This window comes from Aquarana catesbeiana, linkage group LG10 (genome assembly GCF_042186555.1).
Source record: "Aquarana catesbeiana isolate 2022-GZ linkage group LG10, ASM4218655v1, whole genome shotgun sequence".
NCBI lineage: Eukaryota > Metazoa > Chordata > Amphibia > Anura > Ranidae > Aquarana > Aquarana catesbeiana.
In genome coordinates, this window is record NC_133333.1 from 228,106,361 (window position 1) to 228,119,024 (window position 12,664).

Here is a 12,664-nt window from a genome sequence, read left to right on the forward strand (position 1 = left end):
AGAGCACTTTTTACAATTTGGCACTGCGTTGCTTTAACTGCTAATTGCACGGTCATGCAATGCTGTACCCAAACGAAACTTGCGTCCTTTTCTTCCCACAAATAGAGCTTTCTTTTGATGGTATTTGATCACCTCTGCCATTTTTATTTTTTGCGCTATAAATGGAAAAACAATGAAAATTTTGAAAAAAAATGATATTTTATAATTTTGTTATAAAAAAAATCCAATAAACTCAATTTAATCATACATTTAGGCCAAAATGTATTCGGCCACATGTCTTTGGTAAAAAAATGTCAATAAGTGTATATTTATTGGTTTGCGCAAAAGTTATAGCGCCTACAAACTAGGGTACATTTTCTGGAATTTACACAGCCTTTAATTTATGACTGCCTATGTCATTTTGCCCCACAAATGACCCCATTTTGGAAAGTAGACACCCCAAGGAAATTGCTGAGAGGCATGTTGAGCCCATTGAATATGAATTTTTTTTGTTCCAAGTGATTGAATAATGACAAAAAAAAAAATTACAAAAAGTTGTCACTAAATGATATATTGCTCACACAGGCCATGGGCATATGTGGAATTGCACCCCAAAATATATTCAGCTGCTTCTCTTGAGTACGGGGATACCACATGTGTGGGACTTTTTGGGAGCCTAGCCGCGTACGGGACCCCCGAAAACCAATCACCGCCTTCAGGATTTCTAAGGCCGTAAATTTTTGATTTTACTCCTCACTACCTATCACAGTTTTGAAGGCCATAAAATGCCCAGATGGCATAAAACCCCCCCAAATGACCCCATTTTGGAAAGTAGACACCCCAAGCTATTTGCTTTGAGGCATGTTGAGTCCATGGAATGTTTTATATTTTGACACAAGTTGCGGGAAAGTGACAATTTTTTTTTTTTTTTTTGCACAAAGTTGTCACTAAATTATATATTGCTCACACAGGTCATGGGCATATGTGGAATCGCACCCCAAAATACATTTAGCTGCTTCTCCTGAGTATGGGGATACCACATGTGTGGGACTTTTTGGGAGCCTAGCCGTGTACGGGGGCCGCGAAAAGCAAGCACCGCCTTTGATTTCACTCTTCACTGCCTATCACAGTTTTGGAGGCCATGGAATGCCCAGGTGGCACAACCTCCCCCCCAAATGACCCCATTTTGGAAAGTAGACACCCCAAGCTATTTGCTGAGAGGCATGGTGAGTATTTTGCAGCTCTCATTTGTTTTTGAAAATGAAGAAAGACAAGAAAAATTTTTTTTTTCTTTTTTCAATTTTTAAAACTTTGTGACAAAAAGTGAGGTCTGCAAAATACTCACTATACCTCTCAGCAAATAGCTTGGGGTGTCTACTTTCCAAAATGAGGTCATTTGGGGGGGTTTTGTGCCACCTGGGCATTCCATGGCCTCCGAAACTGTGATAGGCAGTGAAGAATGAAATCAAAAATTGACGCCCTTAGAAAGCCTGAAGGCGGTGCTTGGTTTTCGGGGTCCCGTACAAGGCTAGGCTCCCAAAAAGTCTCACACATGTGGTATCCCCATACTCAGGAGAAGTAACAGAATGTATTTTGGGGTGTAATTTCACATATTCCCATGGCATGTTTGAGCAATATATCATTTAGTGACAACTTTGTGCAAAAAAAAAAAAAAAAAAGTGTCTCTTTCCCACAACTTGTGTCACAATATAAAATATTACATGGACTCGACATGCCTCTCAGCAAATAGCTTGGGGTGTCTACTTTCCAAAATGGGGTCATTTGGGGGGGTTTGAACTGTCCTGGCATTTTATGCACAACATTTAGAAGCTTATGTCACACACCACCCACTCTCCTAACCACTTGAAGACAAAGCCCTTTCTGACACTTTTTGTTTACATGAAAAATTATTTTTTTTTGCAAGAAAATTACTTTGAACCCCCAAACATTATATATTTTTTTAAAGCAAAGGCCCTACAGATTAAAATAGTGGGTGTTCCATTTTTTTTTTCACACAGTATTTGCGCAACGATTTTTCAAATGCATTTTTTGGGGAAAAAACACACTTTTTAAATTTTAATTAACTAAAACACACTATATTGCCTAAATGTTTGATGAAATAAAAAAGATGATCTTAGACCGAGTACATGGATACCAAACATGACATGCTTTAAAATTGCGTACAAACGTGCAGTGGCAGCAAAATAAATACATTTTTAAAAGCCTTTAAAAGCCTTTACAGGTTACCACTTTAGATTTACAGAGGAGGTCTACTGCTAAAATTACTACCCTCGATCTGACCTTCGCGGTGATACCTCACATGCATGGTGCAATTGCTGTTTACATTTTACGCCAGACCGGCGCTTGCGTTCGCCTTAGCGTGAGAACAGGGGGGGGCAGGGGTGCTTTTTTTAAATTTTTTTTTCTTTTTTTTTTTGCTTTTTTATCTTATTTTTAAACTGTTCCTTTCATTTTTTTTTTTAAATCATTTTTATTGTTATCTCAGGGAATGTAAATATCCCCTATGATAGCAATAGTTAGTGACAGGTACTCTTTTTTGAAAAAATTGGGGTCTATTAGAACCTAGATCTCTCCTCTGCCCTCAAAGCATCTGACCACACTAAGATCGGTGTGATAAAATGCTTCCCCAATTTCCCAATGGCGCTGTTTACATCCGGCGAAATGTAAGTCATAAAATGCTCATAGCTTCCGGTTTCTTAGGCCATAGAGATGTTTGGAGCCACTCTGGTCTCTGATCAGCTCTATGGTCAGCTGGCTGAATCACCGGCTGCGTTCTCAGGTTCCCTGTTAAGACAGGAGAGCCAGAGAAAAACGCGGAAGACGGTGGGGGGGCATTCCGTCCCACTGCTTGTAAAAGCAGTCTAGAGGCTAATTAGCCGCTAGGATTGCTTTCACATGAAAGCTGACCGCTGGCTGAAAAGAATGATACCAAGATGATACCTAAACCTGCAGGCATCATTCTGGTATAACCACTCAAAGTCGTGAATAGGGATGAGCCGAACACCCACCTGTTCGGTTCGCACCAGAACATGGGAACAGGAAAAAAGTTTGTTCTAACACACGAACACTGTTAAAGTCTATGGGACACGAACATGAATAATCAAAAGTGCTCATTTTAAAGGCTTATATTCAAGTTATTGTCATAAAAAGTGTTTGGGGACCTGGGTCCTGCCCCTGGGGACATGGATCAATGCAAAAAAAAGTTTTAAAAACAGCCGTTTTTTCAGGAGCAGTGATTTTAATAATGCTTAAAGTCAAACAATAAAAGTGTAATATCCCTTTAAATTTTGTAGCTGGGGGGTGTCTATAGTACGCCTGTAAAGGGGCGCATGTTTCCTGTGTTTAGAACAGTTTGACAGCAAAATGACATTTCGAAGGAAAAAACCCATTTAAAACTACTCGCGGCTATTGCATTGCCGGTCAGACAATACACGTAGAAGTTCATTGCTAAAAACGGCATGGGAATTCCCCACAGGGGAACCCCGAACCAAAATTAAAAAAAAAGACGTGGGGGTCCCCCTAAATTCCATACCAGGCCCTTCAGGTCTGGTATGGATATTAAGGGGAACCCCGGCCAAAATTTAAAAAAAAAATGAAGTGGGGGTCCCCCTAAATTCCATACCAGACCCTTCAGGTCTGGTATGGATTTTAAGGGGAACCCCGTGCCAAAAAAAAAAAAAAAACGGCGTGGGGTCCCCCCAAAAATCCATACCAGACCCTTATCCGAGCATGCAACCTGGCAGGCCGCAGGAAAAGAGGGGGGGATGAGAGTGTGGCCCCCCCTCCCGAACCGTACCAGGCCACATGCCCTCAACATTGGGAGGGTGCTTTGGGGTAGCCCCCCAAAACACCTTGTCCCCATGTTGATGAGGACAAGGGTCTCTTTCCCACAACCCTGGCCGGTGGTTGTGGGGGTCTGCGGGTGGGGGGCTTATCGAAATCTGGAAGCCCCCTTTAACAAGGGGACCCCCAGATCCCGGCCCCCCTCCTGTGTGAAATGGTAAGGGGGTACTTACCCCTACCATTTCACTAAAAAACTGTCAAAAATGTTAAAAATGACAAGAGACAGTTTTTGACAATTCCTTTATTTAAATGCTTTTTCTTTCTTCTATCTTCCTTCATCTTCTTCTTCTTCTGGTTCTTCTGGTTCTTCCTCCGGCATTCTTGTCCAGCATCTCCTCCGCGGCGTCTTCTATCTTCTTCTCCTCGGGCCGCTCCGCACCCATGGCATGGGGGGAGGCTCCCGCTCTTCTCTTCATCTTCTTCATCTTCTTCTCTTCTTCTTTTCTTCTCTTCTTCTCTTCTTCATTTTCTTCTCTGGGCCGCTCCGCACCCATGGCATGGAGGGAGGCTCCCGCTGTGTGACGGCGTCTCCTCGTCTGACGGTTCATAAATAACGGGGGGCGGGGCCCCCCTCTGACGCACGGGACATGACGGGACTTCCCTGTGGCATTCCCCGTGACGTCACAGGGAAGTCCCGTCAAGTCACCGTGTGTCAGAGGGGGGCGGGGTCACCGGATGGCCCCGCCCCCCGTTATTTAAGAACCGTAAGATGAGGAGACGCCGTCACACAGCGGGAGCCTTCCTCCATGCCAGCATGGATGCGGAGCAGCCCGGAGAAGAAAATGAAGAAGAGAAGAAGAGAAGAAGATGAAGAAGATGAAGAGAAGAGCGGGAGCCTCCCCCCATGCCATGGGTGCGGAGTGGCCCGAGGAGAAGAAGATAAAAGACGCAGTGGAATAGATGCTGGATGAGAACGCCGGAGGAAGAACTAGAAGAACCAGAAGAAGAAGATGAAGGAAGAAAGAAGAAGCATTTAAATAAAGGAATTATCAAAAACTGTCTCTTGTCATTTTTAACATTTTTGACAGTTTTTTAGTGAAATGGTAGGGGTAAGTACCCCCTTACCATTTCACACAGGGGGGGCCGGGATCTGGGGGTCCCCTTGTTAAAGGGGGCTTCCAGATTCCGATAAGCCCCCCACCCGCAGACCCCCACAACCACCGGCCAGGGTTGTGGGGATGAGGCCCTTGTCCTCATCAACATGGGGACAAGGTGTTTTGGGGGGCTACCCCAAAGCACCCTCCCAATGTTGAGGGCATGTGGCCTGGTACGGTTCAGGAGGGTGGGGGGGCACACTCTCGTCCCCCCTCTTTTCCTGCGGCCTGCCAGGTTGCGTACTCGGATAAGGGTCTGGTGTGGATTTTTGGGGGGCCCCACACCGTTTTTTTTTTTTTTGGCGCAGGGTTCCCCTTAAAATCAATACCAGACCTGAAGGGCCCGGTATGGAATTTAGGGGGACCCCCACGTCATTTTTTTTTTAAATTTTGGCCGAGGTTCCCCTTAATATACATACCAGACCTGAAGGGCCTGGTATGGAATTTAGGGGGACCCCCACGTCATTTTTTTTTTAAATTTTGGTTTGGGGTTCCCCTGTGGGGAATTCCCATGCCGCTTTTATCAATGAACTTCTATGTGTATTGTCGGACCGGCAATGCAATAGCCGCGAGTAGTTTTAAATGGGTTTTTTCCTTCGAAATGTCATTTTGCTTTCAGATTGTTCTAAACACAGGAAACATGCGCCCCTTTACGGGCATACTATAGACACCCCCCAGGTACGAAATTTAAAGGGATATTACACTTTTATTGTTTGACTTTAAGCATTATTAAAATCACTGCTCCTGAAAAAACGGCCGTTTTTAAAACTTTTTTTGCATTGATCCATGTCCCCTGGGGCAGGACCCAGGTCCCCAAACACTTTTTATGACAATAACTTGCATATAAGCCTTTAAAATTAGCACTTTTGATTTCTCCCATAGACTTTTAAAGGGTGTTCCGCGGCATTCGAATTTGCCGCGAACACCCCGAATTGTTCGCTGTTCGGCGAACTTGAGAACAGCCAATGTTCGAGTGGAACATGAGTTCGACTCGAACTCGAAGCTCATCCCTAGTCGTGAATGGCGTACCTGAAGACAAAAAAATGGTTAACAATAAAGCACAGTAAACAGTAAAGTATAAAAAAATTGCATAACTGAAAAGCAAACATGATAAAACATAATAACAATAAAACATTGCAGAATAGAATACAGTAAAAAAGAGCAGAACAATAGAGAGAGAATAGAGAGAGAGAGAACAATGAAACGACAACTATTTTTTTTTATTTTATATTTTTTTTTGTGTTTTTTTTTTTTTTTACACTTTTTTTTGTAACTGTAACTTTTATAACTGTAACCGGTTCCAGGTTCGGGTCTCTCAAAATGCGATGGCATCTTGGGAGACCCTGTGAAAGTGTGCCTAGTCTGTGCAATGCTGTACCCTATGCTAATACTCAACTAGTGTATGGTAGCATTCAAAACATTCACCAATGCAAAGACCAGGATTGTCAGGACAGGAGGGACAATAATATCGGGTGTCACGCCTATATCCGCGCTTGCTGCAGACACGACATCTTTTTTGGGGGGGTTCGTTGGGTAGGGGTACTCGGGAGGACATAAGGAAAATGCCTCTCATGCAGCCGACTGCATTTGGTTGGGGATGTGAATGGGGGAAGTACGGGCGCTGCAGAAGTGGTGGGTTCCCAATTAGGATTGGCGAATGCAGCAGGAAGGGCACTATGGGCACGCCGGGCCTGTTTGTCTTCTTCTTGGTGGCAGCGGGACACTACTTGTGCTTGCCAACTCACCAGCTTGAACTGCACTTATGGGACTCGCCACGTCACCAAGTGTTACTGCAGTGCTGGTTTGACTACGACCGTGGTGGACTAGGCCGCTGTCGCTTGCCAGTTCACCAAAACACTACCAAAAAAACTGTTAGCGATCGCAGGGATCAGGCCTGACTCTGCGAACGCTGCAGTTATGCGTTTAGTGTTTTGTAAGTGACAGTGATCGATCGATACTGCACTTGGGTGGGCTGGGCCGGGCGGAGGGGCAAAACGCAGGTGCTAGCAGGTATCTGGGCTGATCCCACTAACACTGCGTTTTTGGGAACCCTAAACTGCTGGGGACGCTAGTATAGATCTGATCGGATCAGATATTGATCCGTTCAGATACTATACCACTAAGGGAGGTGTACGGTGCGTGCGTGGGTGTTAGTGGTACTGGCACTAACCTGACGCTGCCTGGGGCTGGTGCTTGCCAGTTCACCAAAACGCTACCAAAAAAACTGTTAGCGATCGCAGGGATCAGGCCTGACTCTGCGAACGCTGCAGTTATGCGTTTAGTGTTTTGTAAGTGTCAGTGATCGATCGATACTGCACTTGGGTGGGCTGGGCTGGGCTGGGCCGGGCGGAGGGGAAAAACGCAGGTGCTAGCAGGTATCTGGGCTGATCCCGCTACCACTGCATTTTTGGGAACCCTAAACTGCTGGGGACGCTAGTATAGATCTGATCGGATCACATATTGATCTGTTCAGATACTATACCACTAAGGGAGGCGAATGCTGCGTGCGTGGGTGTTAGCGCTACTGGCGCTAATCTGACGCTGCCTGGGGCGACGCATATCACCATCTACTGGGATGTGTGTGTGTGTTGTGCACTCACATTTCAGTCTCCTCTCCTCGGCGCCGGAACGGAAACTGCCGAGCCGAGGAGAGATGACATCACATTCTCTGCCTCTGTGTACTACACAGAGGCAGGGAAAGATTCTGATTGGCTGGGAGTGATTGCGAGGGGGGGCAACGAATGGATGGCCTCCCCCTCATCACTGAACGCTCCCAGACCAAAGCCGACCACCTCGGGCACCGGGGGGGGTCCACTCGGACCCCCCGCCCGCGGGAAGGCAATCATGTACCAGGTACGTGATTTTGCCTGCCCGTGCCATTCTGCTGCAGTATATCTGCGTTAGGTGGTTGGCAACTGGTTAAAGCAGAACATAAACACCATATGTGATATTATGTAAATGTCTCTACAAACGTATGAAGAAAAAGTCCGTGACAAAAAAATAATGAAGTGAGCTCAGGACTGGGGTTCCATCAACATTCCAGATATCCAATCAGAGGTCATCAAAACAGTAAGTAGGTGTGAATAAACTTACTGGAACTGTTGGACTCTACTGCCATCAGCATAGAGTCAATCGAGCAGTGTGCCACCACGGGCAGATGTACAGATGGCCAAGGACCGATGGAACACTTGCAGACTGAGATGTCACCGCTGAATCACCAGGATAGAAGCAAGGAACAATTCCAAGGTTCAAACATTTTCTCATATCCAGGGAGTATGTGGGAAAAAAAGGGGAATGCCTCCACATAGTGCAAATCAGGGTTGTTTATTGCTTTTGCTGCTGTAGGTCTGCTAGCATCTGTGGTTCCACAAAAGCTTTTGCTCTCTGCTCTTGCTGCACTGACTTGCAGCTATGGGCTGATAATAAGGGCAATGATTATCAGTGTACTGATTATCAATGCAGTCCCAACAGTGCCCACCAGTGCTGCCAATCAGTGACCATCAGTGCGTCCTCATCAGTGTCGCCTACCAGTGCCTATCAGTACCTCCTATCAGTGCTGCCTATCAGTGACCACCAGTGCTACCTATTAGTGCCCATCAGTGCCACCTATCAGTGCACATCAGCATCATCTATCAGTGTCCATCAGTGCTGCCTCATCAGTGCCCATCAGTGAAGCCTAATAATGTCCATCAGTGAAGGAGTAAAATTACCTGTTTGCCAAATTCTATAAAAAAAACTATGAACACATTTTTTTTTTTTAAATGTTCGGTCTTTTTTCATTTGCTTAGAAAAAAAAAAACATTGGTGAATAAATAGCACCAAAAGACAGCTCTATTTGTGTGAAAAAATTATAAAAATGTCATATGGGTACAGTGTAGCATGACCACGCAATTGTCATTCAAAGTGTGACAGCGCTGAAAGCTGAAAATTGGCCTGCGCAGGAAGGGGGTTAAAGTGCCCAGTAAGCAAGTGGTTAAAGGGAACACAACCCAAATAGTGGGGAAATATAGCTGCCATCCAGGACCCACCCCTGCCGTCCTGTACAACACTTATTAATTTAATCTCTTCTATATTTTTTCTCCTCATAAACTTTTAATAATGTTTAGGTATTTAACCTGATAATGTTATTTTTTATGTTTTCTAATATATTGTCCATACACTGTATCTGATATTTTATTTTTAAATAATCTTTATCCATATTCTGATGAAAGGCACACAGTAAATGTCCTGAAATGCGTTGGTTATCAATAAATAGATAAAAAAGATATATTGTATACATAAAAGGTTTACAATATTGCTCCAAGACAAGTCAACACACATTTATATTCTGAATGATCTTTATTAGGATAGCGATATTTGTTAAAACAACTTAACACAGATTGATGCAGAATAACATTGCTGACTTTAGCGCAGCTGCTGTGATTTCTGACTGCCATTAGTAGGTCATTACATAATTCTATTTGGCTTTATTTGGCTCTAGATGAATGCTATTGGCTCCAATCATCTACTCCCCTTTGCTTCCTGCAATGAATAGAACAGCTTTATAATCTGTGAGATCGCTGACATTGCGTCTCCTCTGCACTGCACAGTAATCAATGACTAAACCCAGCTTACCAAAGGCGTTTTTCACAAACTCCTCATTAAATTTAAAACAATGGAACCGTTCTGCTCCAGCAACCCAGCAAGTTGCGTCTAATAGCGAAAGAAGTAACAGTTGGCCTCCGGGTTTTAGCAGCTTTATTGTCTTCTCCAGATTCTTCATGTATTCATCTTCATTTTTACTGATCATTTCCAGTATTGATGCACTGATAATACAATCAGCAAGTGGTAGTAGCACTGGGGAAGATATGTTTTCCTGTTCAAAATCACATTTCAAAATCTGCATGATGGACGACCTTAGGCGCATTTCTTTCTCCTGAAGTTGACCTCTGAAAGAAAAAAAAAACATAATATGGACATTACAGGAAATATTTCAATACACAGTGATATAGTGTGATAAGCAATTCTGCCAAAATTCAGTAATGCCCCGTACACACGGTCGGATTTTCCGATGGAAAATGTCCGATCGGAGCGTGTTGTCGGAAATTCCGACCGTGTGTGGGCTCCATCGGACATTTTCCATCGGATTTTCTGACACACAAAGTTTGAGAGCAGGATATAAAATTTTCGGACAACAAAATCCGTTGTCGGAAATTCCGATCGTGTGTACACAAATCCGACGCACAAAGTGCCACGCATGCTAAGAATAAATAAAGAGATGAAAGCTATTGGCCACTGCCCCATTTATAGTCCCGACGTACGTGTTTTACGTCACCGCGTTCAGAATGATTGGATTTTCCAACAACTTTGTGTGACCATGTGTATGCAAGACAAGTTTGAGCCAACATCCGTCGGAAAAAATCCTAGGATTTTGTTGTCGGAATGTTCAAACAAAGTCCGACCGTGTGTACGGGGCATTAGACTGTAATTTGACAAGTTAAAATAAAATTGTCATACTAGTGTAGTACTACCCCTGTAGGAGTTGCTATTGGAGGGTTCCCCATTACTGCACAGCCAGTCACACAGCATTTCCTTCTTGTATCCAGACACAGTGATCAGATTTTTGGCTTGTTTTTTTTGTTGTTTTATTAGGGGATGATAACTTGGATGGGGTAAAGGCAGGGCCGTCTTAATAGCATCATGGGCCCCTGGGCAAAGTAATTCACTGGGACCCCTACCAGCTTGCCTCAATTTACGCACTTACTTTCAAGAAATAAAGTATAAATAGTTCATAGAATTAAACATAAATTCATTAGTACTTTAAATAAAATCGATTTTAAAAAAAGGAAAACATTCCATAAATCAAAGAATAATCAACACAAAAGGCACAGTACAGGGAGAATGCAGAAGGGCACAGTACAGTAGGGGTCAGGAGGGCACAATATTAGGATCAGGAGGGCACAGCATAGGTTCTGGGACGCTTCCTGGGACACGGCCATCTTGGGACAGTTTAGTAAAAAGCATGACTGTCCCAGCAAATCCTGGAAGTTGGCAAGTATGATGTACAGCAACATTATTGTGGGGCCCCATGCACCTGGGGCCCCTGGGCAGTGCCCATGCATTAAGATGGCCCTGGGTAAGGGATTATGGGATACCCAACTTGAAAATGTCCAACAATTAAACCAGGGACAACTTCCTCCCTATTTACAGATTTCTCTTCTTCCTTCCACCTGCACAAACTTGGTTGAAAGAATGAATGAATGATTTGTAAAGCGCTGCAAATGCACACTGAATCACCTCAAGGTGATAGATGCATTCTGTGTTATCAGCTTCTTAGAAGAGGTAGGTCTTGAGTTTTTTCTGAATGCCTGATGGTTTTCTTCCATGCGGATGTAAGTCGGAAGAGCGTTCCATAGCCGAGGTCCTTGGACTGCGAATCTTCGTTCTCCTTTTGCTTTGTAGCGGTATTTGGGAATGAGGAGGAGGTTTTGGTTAGATGATCAAAGACTACGATTGGGTGTGTAGTGTTTTATTTTCTCTCGAAGGTATTGAGGAGCGTTTTCTTGTATGCATTTGTGGGTGATTCTTTACAGTTAGCCAATGTAGGCTCCTCAGGGATGGGGAAATGGATTCCCTGTTAGCAGTCTTGCCGCCGTATTTTGGATGAGTTGTAAGCGCGCAAGCTGATATTGGGGTAACCCTATGTAGAGCGAGTTTGCGTAGTCGAGTCGGGAATTGATGATTGTTCCAACTACTGCTGTTTTGTCCTCTTCTGGGATGAAGGAGATGAGTCTACGTAGCAGGCTGAGGAAATGGTGAGCTCCGAGACTCTTGGCTTTAGTGCTTGGAGAGATGGTCTGTCCAAAGATGGTGGGAGGTGTCCACGGAGTCTTGGTTTTGAAATTTTTGTTAGCCTGTAGGAGAAGTTCTGTTTTTGAACCGTTGAGTTTGAGGGAGCTAATGGTCATCCAGTCATCTATCAAAGTGAGGCATTTCTCTAATTGCTGATGATGGTCTTTTTGTCCGGTGATGCGAAAGTAGAGTTGGGTGTCATCAGCGTATGAGTGGAAGCAGAGGTCCGATTTTCTGATGATTTTGAGGAGTGGGCGGATGTAGATGTTGAATAGCACTGGTGACAAGGGTGAACCCTGAGGGACTCCGCTGGAGATTGCGTGGGTTTCAGAGGTGAATGCTCATAGTTTCACTGTCTGAGAGCGATTCTCTAAGAAGGATGGAAACCATTTTAGACCAGAATCTGTGGCTCCTGCTACTTCTGTGAGGCGGACAAGTAGAGTATTGTGGTCCACTCTATCAAATGCTGCACTGAGGTCTAACAGTACCAGGAGACATGGCCTGGGCGGAAGCCTGATTGCAGCGGGTCCAGGAGTTGGTGTGTGTCCAGGTGGCGTTGTAGCTGTTGTACTACTGTTTTCTCCATAATCTTGGAGATGGTGTTCAGGCTTGTTATCGGTCTGCGGTAGTTAGGGTCCTTAGGGTCGAGATTGGGTTTCTTTAGCAGGGGTTTGATGATGCCTTGCTTGAGGGTGGTTGGAACAATCCCTTCTTTGAATGACTGATTTATGAGGTGTGTTATAGTAGGGGCCAAGATGTCAGAACATTCTTTCAGGAGTTTTGTGGGAATGATGTCGTTGGGTGATGTGCTGTCTCGAAGGCTTCTGATAATGTTTTTAGTCATGTCAGTGGTGATTGGGGTCAGTGTTGATTGTTCCCTTGTACAGCTCCTGCTG

At 44.4% G+C, this 12,664-nt stretch overlaps 1 protein-coding gene across 1 annotated transcript in view; it reads right to left on the bottom strand.

The window, feature by feature from the left end:
- Positions 1 to 9,272: 9,272 nt before the first annotated feature.
- The window catches only part of LOC141111252 (indolethylamine N-methyltransferase-like), a 58,644-nt gene continuing 55,252 nt past the window's right edge, over positions 9,273 to 12,664 (bottom strand). Inside the window, exon 3 of the mRNA XM_073603395.1 lies at positions 9,273 to 9,865. Coding sequence (XP_073459496.1) covers positions 9,442 to 9,865 — 424 coding nt within the window. The 3' untranslated portion in view covers positions 9,273 to 9,441. The remainder of the gene's footprint in view (positions 9,866 to 12,664) is intronic.